The 21,638-nt window shown below is 40.2% G+C and overlaps 2 protein-coding genes and 1 long non-coding RNA gene across 3 annotated transcripts in view; 2 read left to right on the top strand and 1 right to left on the bottom strand.

Moving 5' to 3' along the window:
- Positions 1 to 10,750, top strand: part of LOC148643591 (uncharacterized) — a 30,879-nt gene extending 20,129 nt beyond the window's left edge. Inside the window, exon 3 of the long non-coding RNA XR_015929024.1 lies at positions 9,812 to 10,750. This is a non-coding gene — a long non-coding RNA (uncharacterized LOC148643591). The remainder of the gene's footprint in view (positions 1 to 9,811) is intronic.
- Positions 3,606 to 14,916, bottom strand: ca4a (carbonic anhydrase 4a). The gene is made up of 8 exons (XM_088615928.1): positions 14,589 to 14,916; positions 9,354 to 9,401; positions 8,263 to 8,433; positions 7,573 to 7,718; positions 7,055 to 7,147; positions 6,380 to 6,446; positions 5,917 to 6,080; positions 3,606 to 5,373 (listed from the first exon to the last, which is right to left on the bottom strand). Exons 1-8 carry the CDS (start codon positions 14,647 to 14,649, stop codon positions 5,194 to 5,196), a joined length of 930 nt encoding a protein of 309 aa, XP_088472054.1. The 5' UTR covers positions 14,650 to 14,916; the 3' UTR covers positions 3,606 to 5,193.
- Positions 14,917 to 19,115: 4,199 nt separating this feature from the next.
- Positions 19,116 to 19,949, top strand: LOC148643589 (lysophosphatidic acid receptor 1-A-like). Its single transcript, XM_088616607.1, has one exon. The coding sequence runs from the start codon at positions 19,116 to 19,118 to the stop codon at positions 19,947 to 19,949; it is 834 nt and encodes a 277-aa protein (XP_088472733.1).
- Positions 19,950 to 21,638: the final 1,689 nt, after the last annotated feature.

The following is a 21,638-nucleotide window of genomic DNA, read 5'->3' as shown; positions in this document are numbered from 1 at the left end:
GCCAGTGAAAATAGTGACAAGATAAGTCCCTTAAGACTTTAAACCCCTATGATAAGTTCACATCCTACAAGTTGAAAGATCCAGGGCTTTAGCCATGTGCAATCAATATCCTAGTGTGACCTGTAATTCTGTGCAAGATAATCAATGACCAAAGTAATCTTAAGGTGAAGAAAACAGAATAAGTTATACTAACGCACGATTTCCTGGCACTTTCAAACAACAGATCCATAAAATAATTGTTATATTAAATGCATTTAGCTGTAATGATTTTTAGAACAGTATTGTATTGCATTTAGCAAAGACAGAAGGCTTCACAGAAGGTGTCCAGAATTGTGAAAATATCAAGGAAAGATAGTTCTTAACGGGAACAGCAGAAATAAAAGCCTAATTGTTTTCTAATAATATCAAACTTCTTTATATTAATAATAATAATAATAATTGCTTACACTTATACTGCGCTTTTCTGGACACTCCACAGGTAAAGCGTAGCTTTGGATATTCCCAAAACTACCTCGTTCGTTTTTTTTTACTTTCAGTCCTATACTGTAGGAATTTAGAATTTTTCATCACCTATCTTGAAGAGTAGAGGCCCCTTGCTATTTTCACTTTCAGCCAGGAGAGGACTTACAGACTTAGAACTGGTGAGATTTGGCATTTAACTTGCGTTCAGTCAACTAGCGAGCATCGCGGCTGCGGTCTGTATTCTCCTTCCCACGGCTTCGCTGCAGCGCACGACAACGAGCGCAGCGTCTGGGAAGTGAGATGGCTTTATCAGTTCGAGTTGTAAACAGTCGCCGCTTAGCCTGACTAATCCTTTCTGTAATGGGACAGTACCTTTTGTCCCTGGCCTTCCTTAATGGGATGGGTAAACAGCAGTATCCAGGAAACGGGCAGTGATTGGGGTTTTTTTAAAGACCTCTGTCCAGAAAATTCTCAGTGGAGCACAGGGCTTCTTCTTCTAATTCTGCTAATAATACTATAACAACCAATTAATTTATGACTTCAAGTTGGACTTCTGGCTAAGTGACTTGGATAAAGACCAAGGTAGTATTCCAGTATAAGGATACAATATTTTCAACATAATAAGGAAATTAGGGCCTTTACTCTCAGTCAGCAAGATCAATTATCTTAATTGCCCCTCCGTTGGCATTTTAGTTTTTAGTAGATGTTTCACATTCCCACGTGTAGATTTTTTTATGGAGTGTTGACTATGCTTGATTAACTATATACAAGAAAAACAATAAATCAGGGACTGTAGTGTACCAGTCCCTGAGCCTGCACTTCCCTGCAACATGCACGGATTTGTACATACAGAGAACTTTGTCCTTGTCTGTGTTATGGGAATCACCTCACTATAGAGCAAAACCTGTAATAGTTCCTGCTATTTAACTGGCATATAAACTATCAATAAACCAGGGGAGGAGACGATGAATGAATGTAGTACTTGAGTTTTGATTTTTACAATAGTTCCTCTGCTTTAAGGAGTTTAGAAATGAAAGACAAATCTCGAAAGTAAAAACAAAATCTTAAGAGTTGACAGGCATGTTACCAAAGTGCTATTCCTGCTATTCCAGTCCATCCATCCATTTTCCAACCACTTGATCCAAAACAGAGTCACAGGGGAGCTGGAGGCTATCCTGACAAGCAACAGGCACAAGGCAGGGTACACCCTGGATGGGACACCAGTCCATCGCAGGACACACAGACACACACATGCTCACACTGTGGCCACTTTTCCCAGAAGCCAATTAACCCACCAGCACGTCTTTAGATTATGAGAGGAAACCTGAAGCACCTGGAGAGAACCCTACAAAATCCACACGGACAGCACCCCAAGAATTAAACCCAAGACCCCAGTACTGAGAGGCAGCAATGCCCCAAGTGTAATTCCTTGTTACTTTTAAGCAATTGCAAACAGAGGGACAGGTGTGTGCATGATGTATTTTTAACAGATTCACTGTACGGATACCAAGCATTTGTTTTGCTAAATTTTCCTCTATAGCTTTGATTCCCAACACAGTTTGCTGTTACAATATGATACAACAATACTTTAATGTCTCATTTCTCAGAACTTTGTTTTGTATCCTAGCAGCTGTGGTTTTCACACACACACACAAACAAAAATAAAATATACAAACAGTACAAATAAAACATTACATTAAATATAAATATAACATTACATAAAAACATCACCCCACACGTAGTCATTACACACCACTCCACACAAGCAGAACCTGGGAGTTATCTTCCCTTACAGTCACCATAAAATCCTATAACTGCGCAATACCCTCTGTTTTTGCACATAACCACTAATTTCATTTCGACATCGCCAGCAGCCATATCACCTTGCAACTCACAACTGACAACCCCCTGAAGCTCAGCAGTGTGAGCCTGGCCAGTACCTGGATGGGAGACCTCCTGGGAAAGCTAAGATTGCTGCTGGAAGAGGTGTTAGTGGGGCCAGTAGGGAGCGCTCACCCTGTGGTCTATGTGGGTCCTAATGCTCCAGTAGTGTGATGGGGACACTATACTGTAAAAAGGTGCTGTCCTTCTATTGAGACTTCCAGCAGCGAAGGAGATCATCCGAATTTGGGTTGAGCTGCGTGATCCAGCTATCGTCAGCTCTACCATATCATCACCTGACTGATATAGTTCCCCAAGGGCTGAGGAACGATTGGATGAGGGCTACTAAGGGTAGGTGCGGACAGGGCTTTTGAAAAATTGAAACCACTGTTATTTCTTTCGGCGTTCTTTCATCTTTGCTTCAGATGCGTTGCCCTGCTGCTTCCTTTCAATAACATCTTCAGCGTCACAGTGCGTGACAGGCAGGCGGCGTATCGACTTAAGAAGCAGCCAGCTGTTGGTCATTTCACTCTCGGATAATTGGCAGCTTAGCTCCTGTGTATTTAAATGCCTGCCGGCTCATTAGCAGCTGTGTCAGAAGAGCGGGGTGGGGGGAGAGGAGAAAGTGGTGATACCGCATTCTGATGGAGCCAGCTTTCGTGCAACTGAACTAATTACTAGAAGGCAACGTGCCACAGAAAGCCTGTTAATAAATTCTTTTTATCGAGCGAAAAAAAACAAAAGAGCGGTAACGCTCTATCATTTTAACGGAGAAAAATCGATGCACCGTAACACTGGTCACACTGTTAAAATTCGCCCACACACTCGCTCGTCTCTTCTGCGATTTGTAGCTCAAAGAGGCTTTCGTTTATAGGACGGCTCGAGAGGTCCCCGGGGGATCTGGGCTTCAGATGTATGTTCTACACGAGAAAGCATATCTAATTCTAAACACAACTCTTTCAGAAAATCCCTCCTCTTCAAAGGAAGTCAATTAGAAATGGATTAAGGTTCGATTTCTGTAGCAATTGTCCTTCCGAACTTTGTGACAGACTCTTTTATGTAATCCCTCCTTCCAAACCAAGTGGTAAGGTGAGCAACCAGAAAGTACTTTTTACCTTTTTAAAGACTGGTATCATTGGGTAAGTCTCTTTAATACAAGGTGTATCTGCATTTGCAAAATTATATTGGCATAACATAAACGAAATTTACTTTTCTCAAAATCTGAAACAAGACAAACTCCCAAAAAGACACTAACAAGGCAGTGACCGTGCAAAATAAAAAAAAGTACTATGATTTTTTATTCTTGAATTTTAAAAGGCAAAACATTCTCCTTATCAATTTTATTACAGTAGCAAGACCATCAGTAACAGTGTATATGATATTCTAATTCCAGCATTGTAGACATATTGTATAATGAATTATATTATAATTTCACTACAAAAACATTCATCATAAACATTCTTGATAATTGATATGGTTGGTTTTATTCACCTTTGAAAATGATATGATTATTCTTAATAAAATAGTTTAGCTTCAATTTAAGACCTGAACCAGGCTCCTGCTATGTTCTGCTGCAGAGATATAACAAATGTTTAAGGGGGAGGAAATTCCAGGCGGACATTGTCTAAATATGTCAATGTTGTTAATTATACAACATACTGTATGTTATGTGCCCACATCCATATACATATAGATTTTCGAATATTGCAATACAGGATAAAATATAAATAATTTAACTTAAGACAGTGCAAACATGCGAGAAACATCTTAATTCGAGTATTTGTTTTTGAGGATCATAGCTTGCTCTTCTTTATCAATGCACGATTAATCATGATTGAAGACTAATGGAAATTGAATGAAACACTGTACACTTCATCGGTTCAGAATGCATTTGTAATACATCATACACCTTGACTGATTCAACTAACATTGCCCATCTACTTGGTAGATATAGACACAAAGCTAAACAGTACTGAAAGATTCTTCATTCTTATTTCACTGCTCATCAGTAGGGTGACACCTTTAAGAAAAGTTCACAAGGGACAACAAGATCCAAGAATCAAAGACAATATTTTGTGAATGTCTGAGTATTTTAGGTTGGATGGTTTTGGCTTAACTCCCTTGGTTAAGGGCAAGGAGACCCAAGCCCCATTCAGAGAGAGGGGGTTCAACCTGGGGGGGTGTAGTCAGCTGGAGATGGAGTGGAGGAGCAATGCATGAGACAAACGCAAAAGGAGGTGTTTGTGTTGGGTGTGTACTGTATATCTAATTTCAGTAGTGATTATGATTAGGAACAGCAGGCTAGAGATTGCCTTGTTACTGTCTTCCCTCCTGAACTTGAGTTACCTTCCATGTAATAAATAAGTTTTGCTTTGCTGTCAAATGTAACAAAACTTTTCTGTCATAAAATAACAGGCACGCCTTTCAGAATTGGCCCAGATGCTGCACAGGGTCCATTACTTGCCATTGTCCCTCAGAAAACAAAAAAATGTGTGGGTTTCACTCCAAATGCAGGAAGGAAAGAAACGTATCCAAGTTCCTAAAGTTGGCATCGATCCATTTCTACTCTTAATTCAATCTGCTGTAGTCTCGTTTGCAAAAGCATGGGGTACCTGCAGCACGACATTGATCCTCTATAGAAAAGGGCTCGGCCAAGCCAGTATTGAGGTCACATGACATGGTGAAGTTGTGCAGAAGGATGTTAATATGGATGGCTCTTTCATTGTCCACATGTCTGTGAATCACTCTGGACATGGCTGAGGTACTTTAGGACAGGGTGAACAGTAAACGTGTAAACTTGAACAAGTTTTGGATGAGTCCATTTCTGTAAATGGCGACACAGCAGTAATTTCAGTGGAGCCAGGATGTCCCAACTGAGGTGAGTACCGAGGTGAACAGAAGCACAGCGCTGCCAAAAATAATGCTGCTTCCAGATACATAGACCACCCGACCATTCCTGGGCTGAACGGGCCTGAAGTTTTCAGTCATAGGCCTCCCGTCGCTGAATGAAATATTGTGAAAAGCTGACAACTGAAAAAAGAGAAATCAAGAAAACAAAATTAGTTCCTTGGGCAAAATGTACTGTGAGATGTATGGACCATGTAGAACTTTACTAAATAAAATATTTACAGGAAAAAACATTTACAAAGCAGCTGCGTGGGTCTTACTCCTTTCAGTAAATAAGAAAGTGAGTGAGGACCAGCTGAAAAGGTGGACATTGTGAATTTGTTTATTTAACAGATATCAGGGAAAACACGTGACTGTTTAATTTCATTTTACACTGAAACTTGAGCTATATGTCCAATAACCCTTTACTTATATTCAAGTAATACTGAAGACGTTGGGTTAAAATGTGGAGTGAATCATTTCCATCAAATAGCTTGTAATCAGGAAGGCAGAACTTCGAATGCCCTTTGAAGACATGAAGCTGAACCAAGCTGCAATGACTTTAATGGTAGTGATTCATGGAGAATACAGTTGTTTTAGTGGGCAATTCTGCTCAGAAATCGATACAAAGCGCAATGAAACCACAATAGAGACCTGGTCGATATGCATCCTAAAATAAATTCCTACCTGCCGTTTGCTGAGTGGAATTCGATTTTCAAACACAGTCCACACAACAGCTTCAGCGCAAGAAGGAGTAGTGAGCGAGCCCTCATAGCGGTAGTATTTTGTCCTGTTCTCTTTTGCTGGGATGAGTTTGTCCAGTGTCAACCCATGCAATGCGACGCTCTCTCCTAGAATCACAATGAGCAGGATGATGGCATTGATGACTGGCATATACTGGCAAATAGATTATTTTCTTTCATATTACTATGACTGACACTCGGATTCATCCCATGCAAAATCAACAACCTATTGTGATTTGAGTAGAAACATAATGAGTCAATAGTGACACTTTTAAGCACTTTAAGATAGTAACTCTAAGTATCAGCAAGAGAAAAATGAAGGGCAAAAAGACATTTGTCACCATGATTCCTAAAATGAATTGTTTCTGTAAAAACAAAACAAGCCACTGTATAATTTCATTTCATACCAGATTTGTTGATTTTAGACAAGGCTTCAGTGATCAGGTTGTAGTTTGGATTCTCAGTGCTGGATTCCTAAAATTGTAAGAAAGACGCAACTCAAATAAGTGGTTTTCGACCTTAGTTTCCTTGCTGTTTGTCTAGTTTTTACTTCCAAGTAATACTGTAGGAGGACAGGAGCTTTGGATGTTTTGATCATGGGTCTGATAAAAATATGGACTGGGGTTCAGTCGACAACAATATCCTGTTATATTCCTTACCCACCAAATTCACGAGATTGATGGTGGTGGTTTAGACTTTGGAAACTCTTCCAATTGCATTTATATATTCCACTAAAAGTTCACTACTAATTCTGAGTTGTTGTTTGTATCTGCCCTGCTCATATCTTTTCTGTGGATGATATAATCTCTAAATTAGCATTGCAATAATAATATTACGATTTCCACAAAACTGATCCTTTGAATGGAAGCATTTTTTTTAAAAAAAAGAACAAATATACTTTATCAGGTCATTATGAGACTGAGCCATATGCAGTGAACCATTTTCAATCCAACAGCATCATTAAGAAATACAGAACACAACAGAGCAAAATTTATTGTGTATAAATGCTAACAATTCACAGTACTGAAAACATTCCAATGAGAAACTACTTTTGCAAGAGTTTAAACAGTTACGATTTTTACCTCATAAAAGAATCCCAGAACTGCAATGCCAGACTTATCTTTCATTGCTTCATGTACATTCTTGTAAGTTTCTTTAATGTGAACAATGTGCAGCTTTAAAAAAAAAAGAGATACGAGTCAACATACCAAAACATATATTGCCTACAGTAGACATTGTTTGGCACTGAAACAAATGTTAGTAGAAGCCTTAATTGTGTGCATCTAACTGCTGGGAGATTGGAACCTTATTACTGACCCCTATACTGCATGTTGCATTTACACTCACTGTGAAGAATTGAGAAGCCCAATTTTGAATCGGCTGCATGTGCCAAGATTAACTGTCTAAACCATCACAGAGCTGCAACATACACCTATTTCATGCAATGTGTGCAACTGTAATAAAAATGAAAGGGTCTCCTCTCTCATGCCATTTAGTGTAAAGATTTCTCTTCTGCGGAAATTGAACACCTATGTCTCTGCGCTGTGCTCCTCTGTGAGCTGAACAGAGACCAGAGCAGGCCACCTGGGTCTGGATTTACCTCCATGGGATACTGCTCGCCGTCGATCGTGTGCTCTGATCCAGGGGAGGTGTCAGAGCCCCAGTGCAGGTGGAACTCTACTGCTCTGTAGCGGCCTGTCAGATTGCCACTGCTGATCGTTATGGTGGAGGATAGATTCACCTTAACTAGAAAGAAAAATCTTTAAGTTATCGTGGTATTTACAGAAAAAACTAAAAAGTCTCTGAGTGACCTTAAGCCTTTATATCTTCATATAGTAGTGGCACCCTCTGGATTTTAACCAGGTAATCGCAAGTGTTTAGCCTGCACTGCAGATATGGTATTTATCATACTAGCTACTCAGAAAATTGATGTGGTTTTCCTTCAGCCCTTTGTATGCTTCACTAGAATAACACAGATAGTCCCTGGATGGGAGGCCAGTCCAATGCAGGGCAAACAAACATGCAGACACTCACACCAGGGCCGATTTTCCCAGAAGCCAGTTAACTTGCAAGTATGTCTTTGGCCTGTGGGAGGAAACCAGAGCACCTGGGGAAAACCCATGTGAACACAGGGAGAACACGCAAACTCCACTCAGGTACCGCAGGTCCTCAGGTCTAGAGCTGAACCCAGGGTCCCAGTATTGTGAGACTGTACCACCGTGCAGTGAAAGTATGCAATGGTTTATTTTAATTTTGCAGCTCAATTGAAAAAACAAAAACAAAATCTTACCTGAATGGCCATTATTTTTAATAAGTGTGTTAAAAGTTTCATCATAATCCTCAAAATCAAAGGTTTTGAGGTTTGAGCTGGGTTTGGCTTGGTTAGTGACGATGTTTATAGGAGACTGTCTTTTCATTGCACATTCACTATGTTCTTCAATCTGATGCCATATTTTTGGTCCTACACAAAGAAGAAAGAAACACATCTGATGGTATAGTAGTACCGAATCTGTAAGATTTTATTTTTGCCACGCTACGATTATCACGTGTTACAATTTTCATATAGGACCTATAGCCGCTTTTGTGTAAAATAAATGAAGGGAACAGAATAGTAATCCTGAATGCATTTATTCCTGAATTTTCCTTTGAAACTTTAATGAGTGTGTGATGATTGTTAGTCATCCTCTTGTGTAAAGTATTAAGTACTGCAGTATATACAGTAATAACTTGGCTGCTGGCCACTTTACAGTGATAGAAATACCCATCAGTCTCGTAGATAAATTCTCAGAGCTGTGAAAATGGAGATAAAAGGCTGTTTTATGAACTCTTTTCATTTTGCAAAAGCACCTAAAGTCTGATTTTGAGACTAACCTGCCTTTGTAATTGTACCATGTCACTGCTATAAAATACATGGTGCTTATCCATGCCAGGGGTATCTTCCTTCTATGCGTGTAAAATTACTTAACTGCCAGTCAGATCCTGAAATACCGAGTATTTGCTCTTTCTATTTCAACAATGCAGAGTTGCAGATTCTTCTAGCAGCACTACTGATTGAGCCATTTTGACTTCTTTACTCAAAAAGCTAAAGACAGCTGTTCCACCCTTACAAGCATAACATAGCTAGCTGTGCTAATTAATATGGGCATATATATATACTTCTGTTTGATGTATAGATATCAATTAATGCAAAAAGTCAAATTAGACGATTTTGCACCCCTCAGCACTGGCAACAACTAATGAATATTTATTACCATGATATGTACTGAATTACATATTCATATTAGCCACTATTATGAATACATATTAGCATCTGTAATGTAGATAAATTCTTAAACTACAGGTGCAATTCTGCAAATAAAAAAAGTTACAAATATAGCTTACCTGTGCAATTGTTTCTACATGGATCCTGGGACTCATAGCACCATTTACCTGAAACACAAAGGATATTTCTTCAGACTTCTCTGCACAACAGACATGCTTTTGACCTGTGAAACATGGAATGTGTTATTTCAACAGTACCAAAGGCAGAGACTAAATGGGCACTGCTGATGATTTAGCCACAGGTAATGCATCAATATTCAAGCATTGTTATAGACTGTACAACAAGTAAATACTTTTTGTAGAAAACAAAACTATTTTACAAAAAAAGCTACAACACCACTGAGGCTCTGATCACACAGCCATGTTAGCTGTTGTTAGGCATTAGTCAACATTACTGAAATACACCTTATTAGTGAAACAAAACACCAATCATTTGGATTCTACTAAATACTTGTATTCACAACGGACTCTTATCATATTAACATCCACCCATTTTCTATCCACTTTTTCCAACTCAGGGGCCTGGGAGAGCCTGGGTCAATCCCAGCATGCAACTGGTGCAAGGAAGGTACAGCTCGGACAGGATACCAGTCCTTCACAGGGGAGGAACACACAAACACTCACACAGGGACCAATTAACATCCCAGTAGGTCATTTGACTGTGGGAGGGAACCAGAGGGCCCAGAGAAAACCCGCACAAACACAGGAAGAACATACAGACTCCACACCGATGGCACCCAGGGTCTGAAATTGAACCCGGGACCCCACCACTGTGAGACAGCAGTGCCGGCCACTGCACCACCAGGTTAACACTTCCAAGTCTCAATAAGATTCAGGGAGTGAACTGTTACTTCTTGGGGTGACGTAGAATGTGCCAGCGTTTCATAATTCATGATTGCCTGTTGATGAAATTGCTGAACTTCTGAAATTGCTGGCTCCGGACGTGGGTAAGTATTTCATAAATATTTTAAAAACCTGCAGAGTAACCAGTTTATTAAAGACATCGGTCTTGTTTTTAACGGCAACAGCAAGTAAACACAGCATTGGATTCTAAATGGATAGACTGCTAAAGGGAACATAGCTAAGCAAAAAAGTGTCTTTTCTGTTTTTGCCCTTCAGAATAGCTGCCTGTAACGTACTGTATATCTTTAATTACAGACAATATCGCTAGGAGCAACCACAAGACAGTTCTTGTCTGTAACAAAATATAATAAACACGTATAATTACCGTACTTAAATGCGATAACTTTTTAAATTAACAAACGAGGGATAACCCTTGGTCCCATCTCAAGTGTAAGAGGTTTTCAGCTACCAGTCGCTCGCACATAGAACCTGATTGTAAAACAGGAAGCAGCCACTGTCAGTTTGAAACTGTAAATCCTTGCGATGCGGGATTGCTGTTCTGGTATGCCACCGTTAAAGTGCAGGGGCTCAGCAAATAAATAACGAATGACAGATTTAAATGTTCATTTCTATTGGTGTTGTAAATCATAAAAAACTGCATATCCCAGATTTATTTGCAGCTTTATGGCATTACCCCAGTATAGCACGACTGGGAAAAAAATAGTTTGACGCTTTTACAACCAAAGCGATTGAAAGGAGTGCAGAGAGAGCATTCCGGCGGTGATGCCTGATGCTGCTCACCGTCCTCGAAACCAGCTGTGCCCTGCTGACAACACGGCGTGACAGCACCAAAAGCTCGGTTCTCAACCTGTCTGCTACTTCGAATTCTGTGACGCATGGAAACCCACAGAAATCGAACCTTTTCTTGATTATTGACCAAACTAAACTTTCTTTATTTAGTGTCCGCCTGAGGGGATTCCCGTCTTGGAAAACACGGGAACACGGGCAAAAACGGTGTTCCTTAAATATTGTCATTTCGATCTTAGCTGCAATTCCTGAGCTGTTCCGCGCCGTTTACTCCCACCGTTTGGCCGATGCAAGCGTGGCTAAGCGTGTGCGCGGCGTTTATCACCACCGAGTTGCTTCATTTTCTGATTTTATTTTACGGCAACGATTAATAAACGGTCTCAGACGCCAAGCCGCACATAAGCTATAGTCGATAGCATATTACTTTCCAGGTTTATTTATGTATTTTGCAGGATTACCTTGCAGCCGGTAGTTTTTATGCGCAATTCTAAGCCAACATACTTGGCTCCTAGTAGCTAGGAGTCATAGTAGTTAATTTTATTTTGAATGCTCCGGTGTTGCTATTTAATAGACTTAGTAACAGTTATTAAACAGCTTTCATTTTAAACTCCCAGTACGTTAACACTTTCTACTACGGCCATCAGGGCTACAGACGCCAGGATCATTTATTTATTTTTTAAATCGGGGAGGACTTTATTTTCATCCCCCAGACAAGTGCAACTGTAAATAACAAGTGTGTTTATTCGCACAACTGCCCGCCTCCAGGCCTTGGGGGGTTTCAGGAATGCTTCTCTTGAGGCTGCTGTTTGATCATCAGTGACCCGTTTCCTTTGTCGAGTTAATCTTGGCTGCGAACAATGAAGCTCATCACAGCGGCAAACATCTGAAAGACCACTGGCCGGAGGACAATGGTTCGGCGACGCGGTAATTCATCGGTCGGGCCAATAAAACCGTTTGATGATGACGACAACGATGCTAAAGAGACGATTAGGTGCCTCCGCGAATTTACCAAGGTAGACGCAAAATTACCACTTAAAAATGGTCAGATATTTTCTTAAATCGGCTGAGGAAAGGAGAAAGACCGCTGGATACCGTCACTACGTTTGTCCTCCAGACCGCTAGCAAGCCCAGCATGCACAGAAAACCGGGAGGCGACCAGCAAAAAGGTTAAAAACCTGTTGGAATCTCGATTTGCTGCGGACGATCAATAGCGTTCCACCAAAAAGACAGGATCTGAGTTTCTCCGAGCGTCAATTCACAGCTACCGTTCATCCTCACGCGTAATAAGAACATATTTACCTTTAAAAAAAAGTCCAGTCAAATTTTGAAAAGCGCTAATGCGTTTTCTGTACAAATCGGAAGCCTACTCCTTCCCTATCCCCGTTTTATTTGGTTTGGAAATGGTGGGGTGGATTTATTAGCGTGACTTCCAGATCAATATCTTTTGTTTCAATGAAAAAGAAATCTGAACATTGGAATCGTGGAGCTAAGTTTGCCAACTCTTTTAAAGTGTTTATGTGGCTATACATACGCAGACATACAACATTCCTGTTTCCCTTTGAGTTAAAAAACAGAATTAGGGAGACGTAGGATCAAATGTACAATTTAAAAAGCACAGTTGCATTGTAGTAATGAGCCACTCAAGACTACACAACCCAGGCGCAAATTCAGTATAAGGAAAATATTGAGAAAGAGAGATTGACGAATACAACCGTGAAGATAGGGGCTGTAAGGTACAAATGTTAGAAAGTCAGCCTGTTGAATATGCAACCTGACATTGATATGGTAAAACAAGAGCAAGATTTCTGTTTGGTGACACTCCACTTTGAATTCTTCGATGTGCCTGAATTCAATTTTGGGCAATGAGTTTACCGAGAAGAATTCACGCAGAGGTTGTTGAATGACAGCCTAGAAGCAGTGTTTGTCTAGGGATAAGAGGTTCTGATCACCAAGTCATATCAAAGCTGTGATGGAACTTTTCACTCAAGCGTGGATCGAGCAATGTGAACCGGGGTATAGACATATCTGAAGGATCATTAGTCTTGAACAGGGAAGACTACGAGGGGACCCGATTCATCTATGCGAACTCCTCAAGGGCACCATCAATGTTAAAACATTAAAGCTCTCCAGAACAAATAGCGATACATCAACAGAATTGGAAACGACAGGGAAGTGCATTTAGCCCTCAGGAGACAGGAGACAATTCTTTACAGAGTTGTGGAAAGTCTGGGTTTACCAGAATCGAGAATCCCGGATTGGTTCGCTTTTAGCAACCGAAGGGGGTGTAATGGTCAAATGGCGTCTAGTTCGTAAATTCCCACAATCCTACAAGTATATCAGTGCTGTATTTCTTTGTAAAATAAAGCTCGACCCGAAAACAGCGACTCATTGATTATCTCAAACTATCTAATCGTCCTGTTAGTGCGTTTGTGGGACACGCAGGAACCTTTTGTCTTTCGGGCTTTTTCTTTAGAAAGAAAAAAAATACTCCTTATTAATCCACGCTGTCCAGTGTCCAGTGTTTCGACAGCGGTCATGTGCCCACGAGGTCCCCCGGCTCTCTTACACCACACCCACGGGACAGTGCAGGCTGCAGCAGGCGGCCGTCCGTGCCGTGAACCCGTGCCCCAGAATAAAGCCGAGGAATTTGTATTGAACGACAAGAATCAATCCATTTTAAATAGCCCGGCTAACATTCTTATGCAATTCGGGGGCGGTGAACTCACAGCAAATTCTATTTTGTTTTATTTTTCACAAGTATATTAACACCCTCCAAAACTACAGCCTAATGCCACCTTTTGAAGTTGGGTTAGGGCTGGGGTTAAATCGCCTCGAAATTTTTCACGTGGCAAAACTCACATACACGCGCGCTCAGTTTTTTTTTTTTGCGGGTGCTTTTTAAAAAACGTTTTGAAACCTTCAGTTGTGCACTACGCGAACAACGTATAATACCTTCGTTTAAATTAGCTGCGGAGATAATAATAACAACTATTATTCATAAAGCTTCTTCTCTCCTAACCCAGTAATAATATATATATATAGCCAGTAATAACTTTTTACTGTTACAAGCTATATTACATTAGCCAAGACGATACACAATGTCGATAAAAAGATCAAAGTAAAAATGCAAGTAAAGCTAAGGTCACCTTCTTAGCTAACACCATTTTAATGATTAATAACAGTGCTGTATAATAATATAGCAATAAAATTGTCTTAAATACTAAAAATAAGTGCATTTAAAATGTTCAGTAACAGAACAAATGAACACTTGCAACAAATGACCAAATGCAGATATAATCCACTTACTGAGGTGCCCAGTTTAAACCAATTCAACAAGGTATTCTAGAATTTCTTTAAAAAGCAAAACAGTAACAACTTATAATATTGGAAAAGAAAAACACCAACATCAAGGGGTTTTTCCAGTTTCACAAATAATATCTAATTGCATTTTGATTCAACGCATCAAAATCTTCCACCCGTATACAGTACCTCCCGCAAATAAATTCCCTTTACTTTGTTGATTGAAACATCACTGCAAACATCTTCCTCTGACGGGCTCAGGGAATAAAGTGTCTTTTTAGCCTTAAAAAGGGGAGACTACGAGGGGACCCCGCACATAAACACAGCTATTCCGGGTTGCCTTACCTGAGCTGGGGCTGATGAGTAACAAGGAGAGCAGGAAAGCTGAGAACAGAAGCGGACGCATGTCGTGTCCTCGGCGGTACCACGAGTGCTCGACTTGTTTCTGAGTGTGACTACATTCTCACCCCGAGAGGTTTATATCACCGAAAGACCTGCTAATAAAGAGCTCATCGCCCCTCCCCCTTAATGCTCACATCGATAAGAACATGAACGAAAAGTTTCTCTATTTTATTTGGTCTTTCTTTTATGGACCGGTAATATTTTAAGGCAGTGATAAGATCTATATATAGATACAGTTATATTTAAAAGCTAGACAAGGTAATATAACACGATATAATAAGATGCAGTTATCGAACACAGATAAGATAGCAACAAAGATACCCATCTGTATGTCAGTCATCTTTGACTGTTCCCTTTGTACTTAAATTCAGTTACTTAAGTTATAAATAGTTTGGTGTGGGAATGTAGTTATATATATTGTTACATATCAGTCATAGTAATTTATTTTCTTACCATTTGCTTTCACAAAGGCCTCCTGCAGTTCTGGCCACAGTTTGTAAAGAAGGGGGGTCCTCAATGCCAGCTGAAGAACATCTCTGCTTTGATTTGGGCCCTGAATTGAAACAGCAGCTTCACAGTTTTGTCCGTGTGAGTTCAGTTTCGGTCCAACAGGAACATGTCTGGCTGTCCTCCTTGTGTCGCCCAAAGAACAATGCTGGAATCCCCTGAGAACAGCTTTACATTGAGGAGGGTGGCACTGTGTCTTTTCTCCTTTTTTCTATCTTTTCTTTGGCCTCTATTCCAGAGGGTAGCACCTATTGTGCTAAACTCCGAAACTCCTGAGTGCCAAAATGTGATTAATGCTCATTGTGGCAACATAATGGGCAGCCTCATTTACTTTAAGCTGCACTGAAACCTAAATTCTCTGGAAACGAAAGACAGGAATAGCATGACCCTCCACCATTACCTGCCCCAGAAGCTTTAATTAATTCATTAATGGTGTCTGAGAGCACGATATCAGACTGACTCTTAAAAGCACTCACAGGCCACTGGCTGCCTGAAAAACCTTGCAGCAATGCTACTTAAAGAGGAAAACAAACTACCTGCTAACTTCAGGAGTTTGCCTCACACAAAAACTGGTGCACAGTTCTTGATTTACAGATCGCTTACAGACTTCTTTTTAACTGGTGAGAATTCATCTCATTGCACATTGTTGTTCTGTGTGAATGCACACCCAGGAGTAATATTATCAAAGACTGGCACCCAGATCATGTAGCTCCTTGTTTTGGTTTTCACATACATTGTGAAATAAGAATTAGCCTTATTTATTTTTTTTACAGCAACTAGAATGTATGTTTAAAAAGTCTGCAAAATGCAGGGGCTCTTGGCTGTGCTACCATATCAAATTTTAAAAAAGTGTAGAGAAGAGAAGACAAGGTTGAGGGCAAAAACTAAAGAGAGGGAGAGCCAGCCATTCCAGTAAAAAAACTAAGCTAATTTAAAATGGAATGAGTGAGACAATTTACAGGGAACAGAATGGCTTTTCACCTTTTCTAATTCAGGGTCACCAAGCCCAGCAGCAAAGATCCAAGGAGCTGTGACTAGAATTACATGGACCAATTAAGCATGTCCCAAGAGGGTTAGAAGAATCACTGTCAGAAATGAGTAACTTCTATTTTCTTCATCATGCAGTAATTGACAGCAGCATTATCACCTTGTAGCCTAATCAGAGAAGCTAGGCAAGGCTGATCCTAGTCAGGACTGTGATGGGTAACCTCTCAAGGAAAGCCAGCTTAGTTCTGGATGTGGTGTTGGTGGCCCAGCAGGTATAAATATTCCCTCTGGACCAGAACTTCCAAAATCGTTGTAGCAGCATGGTGAAAGGGACCACTGTGCTCTAGGAGATGAGTTCTTAAAGTGAGCTCTTCCCTGTAATGATCATTAAAGATCCCGTAGCATTTTTCGTAATGGTAGGAAAGTTTGAGTGTTCTGCTTAGAATCCACACTGGCCTTTCACAACCAGTCTTTGCAATATTTACCCCTCAACTAAACTGGTGTTTAGTTCTACCAAACATCTGACTTGTTGGTGCATAAGGACTACAGTGTTTCAGCCAAGGCAGTGCTGCACTTCTGTCATGGATGAAGCAGATTTCTTCCTATGTGTATCCTTAGGAAAGGTACTATTCAAAAGCAAGCAATTATTAATTTTTTAATATGCATCCCTTAGAAAGTGTAAATATATCATGTAAAACATTTAATCTGAATACATTCTTAACAGTGTATAGTTAGAGCATATTTATAAATGGCGCACTAACAATGGGTCAAGTTGTGATATGCATGAGAAATATGCTAACTTTTGTGCTATTATGTGTTGTTTGATGGAGCACAGTAGATGTTAACGGGTGATCAGTGCTGTTACTAACGAACTAAGGTATGTCTGCAGACTGTTTTTTAAAAAAAAGAAAAATGCAAAGATAAAATTGGCTCTAGCCACATGGAGCCGCCCAAGGTTAAAAACGCAATGCTGTAACTGGTACTAAGGAACGAGAGAGGCAGCCCATGGAGTGGAATAAAGAGGACAAAATGAATCCAGATACAGAATGCACCAGGGGAGACTACAGCATAAGGTTACAACTTGTCTCCAAATGAGTAGCAAATGTTTGTCAGCTGCTAAGAAGTTCTTCTGTCGCTGCACTGGAAAATGTGCTTCACGGAGGCAGAATGGGTAATATCTGTATTTCATTCCTTACAGAGGCTTTCCTACACTTTGAAGTGCTCCACTACTAGAGTACGTTATAACAACATGGAGCTGTGAAAGTGGATTCAGGGGGAACTGCTGTTTTACCACTTCAGATCAGATGAGGAAGCAGGGAGAGTAGGTGCTGTTTTGGAATGAGGAAAAGTGAATTTCACACAAGAGTAAAAAGCTTTGAACATCAAACTGCCAGCTGTTTATCTCCAATGACTGTTATTGGTCTTTACAATTTTCACACATCCCACCCTTCTTGTTTTATAAATATTCACATGCCATATTGATTATCACACCAAATTCATGACGACTTTGGAATTTTATAGTTTGACATTTGTGTAAGAACAGTTTGTACAAACTGAAATGGAAATCAGAGACAAACAAGTGCTATAAAATACATTGCTTCAGAAGCAACACTTAGTCTTCTAGTTGGGTGCTACTCAGTATGAAGATCTAATATAAATGTTACACATAGTTTTAATTAAATAAATATGAAAATTGAAGACTCAGGCTGTGAGCTGCGATATCCTGCTTCTAAAACTTCTATATCCTGATACATAGACATAGGCCTTTGATACAAAAGTCAAAAGAGGACATTTATTATATAGAGTGTCTTAGAATACATAAATATTTTATAAATAAACAAAGTTTATATGATATAGCTACAAAAAACTGGAGGTTGTGGGAAAAAGATATTAGGCTTGGCTTAATGGTAACAGAACCCCAGGGTCTCCTCTTGTATCTCTGAACCTGTTCTTTATCTGTCCAAATCCAAACGAAATTCCTGCTCTCTGACACACACTAACACACAGCATGAGGCAACTCACTCTGAGCAGCTGTCAGAGAACAATACTGAATTTCTGCATCTCCACATAACTGTGCCCATTATTGTCCAGGTTACTTTTTTTTAAAATAGTGACATCTTGTGGATTTCTGAAAAGGCGCCAGCATTTATTATAGTGCTGTTAACCCACAGTGTTGTTATATGTTAACACTGACATCTACTGGTCTGTAAAACTTATCTCTTCTGTTAACATGTGGATTTGTGTTCTTTAAGCCAGAGGAACTCGTCTGAACTTATTGGCACATGACCGCAATTTACAGTATACTGTAGTACATTAAATAAGACATGAGAAAAATGCAGAGTAAATGATTTTGCCCTTAGGAAGCAAAACCTAAAGCCATTTGTGACGTTTATTTGAATATCAAGTGTGTTTAATATAAAGTGCATGTCCCTCCTTTCTTTAACGGAGTTATTAAACATGTTAAACTTATATAATGGAGCACAACTGGATGGAAGGATATACAGACAGACAGCGAGAGAGACAGATGTCTTCTAATCCCCAAACAACAACTAAATCTGGGCATGGAAGTTCCCATAATTCTTCATATCTCCCTATGGAAAATACAATATTGCTTCAGTGACACAGCAAACGATTTTGGCATGGTTTGGGGATCATTCCTCTTGCTCTGAGGAGAAATGATTAATGTTTAAACGCCACAACCCGTTGCTGCTAAAACGATTTTTATTGACCTTCGCTGCTACATGGCATGTTCGCAAACACTGTTCAGAGGACTATAAAGCCTCAGAGAGGACGTTCCTCTCACAAGCGTTAATATACCTAACTCTAATGGAGATGGGGGCTCTTGAACAGTGCTCAGCCTCTGAATTAAATGCGACAGGAATATGGAATTCCAAGACTGTGCTCGTCCTGGGAACAGTTCAGGTCTTCGCTAACTTGGTATCGCTGTTATTCAACTCCGCCGCGATAATAACGATAATGTACAAAAGGCAGTACCACAGACCCATTTTCATACTCTTCTGCAGCTTAGGCTTCTCGGACCTGCTAACGACTTTTTCGTCGTTTTACGTGACGCTCCTGTTCATGGCGAAACCGGACAGCACCGTCTACGGGACTGAAGAGCTCCTCAAGGTGTACTCGGCCTTCTCCGTGGCCGTGCTGTCGACCCTGTACAACCTGATGAGCATCGGCATCGAGAGGTGCCTCTCTGTGGCTGCCTGCCTGCGGGCCAGGCACACTGTCTCCGAGTGGCAGAGCCTGGCTGCGGTCTCCGTCAACTGGGGACTTGCCATGCTCCTGGGCTGCCTGCCGGTCGCGGGCTGGAACTGCCTGCACACCGGCGAGACCTCCAACCTGTACAGCCCCTTGTGCATGGACTACCTGATCTTCGTCACTATCCCAAACTGCCTGGTAACCTTCACGATTCTTTTCGGCACCTACGTGACCATCATCGTGAAGCTCAGAAAACACAAAACGGCAGTCGCCGCTTTCGGGGCTTCAGTCGTGAACACCTACAGGCAAGCAGAAGCGCGGGTGACAAGGACGAGCGTATTTATCTGGTTTTTGGCGATGACATCCTATTTGCCCTTTTTTGCCGGAGTACTGTGGGACGCCTCCAAACCTCTCTGCCCGCAACAGCTCACTACGGGGATTTTTGTCTTCCGGAACATGACCAGCATCATGTTTGCGGTCAATTCGATTGGAAATCCACTCCTCTACACGCTGAAATTTAAAAGCGTGGGAAAAACTTTAAACGCACTGAAATGCCCAACCAGGCAGAAAGTTAACGTCAGTGCGGTGGCTCCCGTTTAAATCTCTGGTCGTCAGCGCCAGAAATGCTCTGAAAGTGAATGATTGTTAGTGTTTCGCAGACTCCCGCTGATAAGTGTTAGTGGCTTTAATATGTGCAGGAAAATTAGTAATACTCCCCTTCTTGTATTCATTGGATATTATATTAATTATGATAAGTGAGTCACTAGGCAAAGATGAGACGCGGTTTATAGACAGCGCTTCGTCTTCGCCTCAGCACCTAGGCGTTAATGGACAGCGGCGAGTTTCAGCACCCTGGACAGCGTCCATTTGACGGGCGTGTTAAAACTGAAAACAGTTTTATTACTACATATTTGAGACTGATATTTCACTTTTTTCCCCAATTTAAACTTTAGAGTTTTTTTTTACTGTACACATTTTGTACAACGTAATATTTTTAAACGGTCTCCTTTTAACGTGCGCGAAGAGATGATCCAGGAACTACAGGATAGAGACGCTATCTTGTGAATTTGCATTGTGTATACTGTATATGTAAGGACATACATGTATAAATGTCGTATGACTCAATATCCCCTTTTCTGTCCTGTAGTACTTGTTGTAAATGTGACATTATCTGAATTACTTAATGAAATAACAGCAGCGCATGAACCACAGCGTGGAGAAGCGGGAAAGTAAATTAAAGGAGGGAAAACTAGATTGTCCACAGTGTTCTTAAGATAATTAAAGCAAGTTAAAGATCGTGGTTAGACTATGAATCGTGATTAAAAATATCTAGGGGAAAGACTCGAAACGCACATTGCTATACGGTACTGAAACAAATGAGAATTTAGCTGTGTTATTTTACTGAAAATGTGTAAACTATTTTATAGAGCATGTTTTAGTCTTGTCATACTAGGTTTTCATTTTGCCAACAGCTGGAGGGTTCTGTAAAACAATCTGAAAAACTGAAATTGCACATTACACATGATAGTTCAGGTGGGTAGCTGCGTCAGCATGCGTAGGCTGCAAAGGAACAAGTAATGTAAACGTTGTGTTTTCTTTCTTCTTTTTTCAGCATGGAATAAACCTATTACTTGTTCCATTATACATTATATACGCTATATTGGGTATGTTTTTCTGTCCTAAGCCTCATAGCCCGTCACAGATTTAATGGTGTATGTGTCATGTCACATCCGCGAAAACGTTACAGCAATCCACTTTTCAAGCTTCTAATGCTATTAGAAATGTTCATCTTGCCAAACTAAACAGCAACCAATAAACGCAGCGCTACAATATCTCGGGCCCAGAAGTAAACATCACTATCAGCTCTAGAAAAACAAGTTAGTAAGGTGAAGCATATGGTTTAATTTCCTTATAGTAAAACAAACTATACGGCCAACGGATTTATTTTACGAGTATAATCACAATATGCATTTGTTTATAAGTGTTCGTTTATAATGTTTGATTTAATTGAGACCACATTAAATTGGAGCAATTAATCATCTCTTATGCTGTTTGGTAGACAGCAATTATAGTTAGTTACCGTATTGAGTATAATAAGTAAAGGCCATACCTGATCGTTGTGCTTACATAAGTAAAACCCCTATCAGGAAATTTAATTTTTAGGATTTTGGTTTAATTATGATAATAAAAGACTATTTTTGCTTATTCGATAATTGCATTAGAGCCATATCGACATTTCAAACGTTTCATTAAATCAAGATAAAAAATAAATCAGGAAACCTTCTTCAG

Source organism: Lepisosteus platostomus, chromosome 22, assembly GCF_059453375.1.
Source record: "Lepisosteus platostomus isolate fLepPlt1 chromosome 22, fLepPlt1.hap1, whole genome shotgun sequence".
In the NCBI taxonomy this organism is placed as follows: Eukaryota; Metazoa; Chordata; class Actinopteri; order Semionotiformes; family Lepisosteidae; genus Lepisosteus; species Lepisosteus platostomus.
The sequence above is the reverse complement of the archived record's forward strand: the minus strand, read 5'-3'. Positions and strand labels throughout refer to the sequence as shown.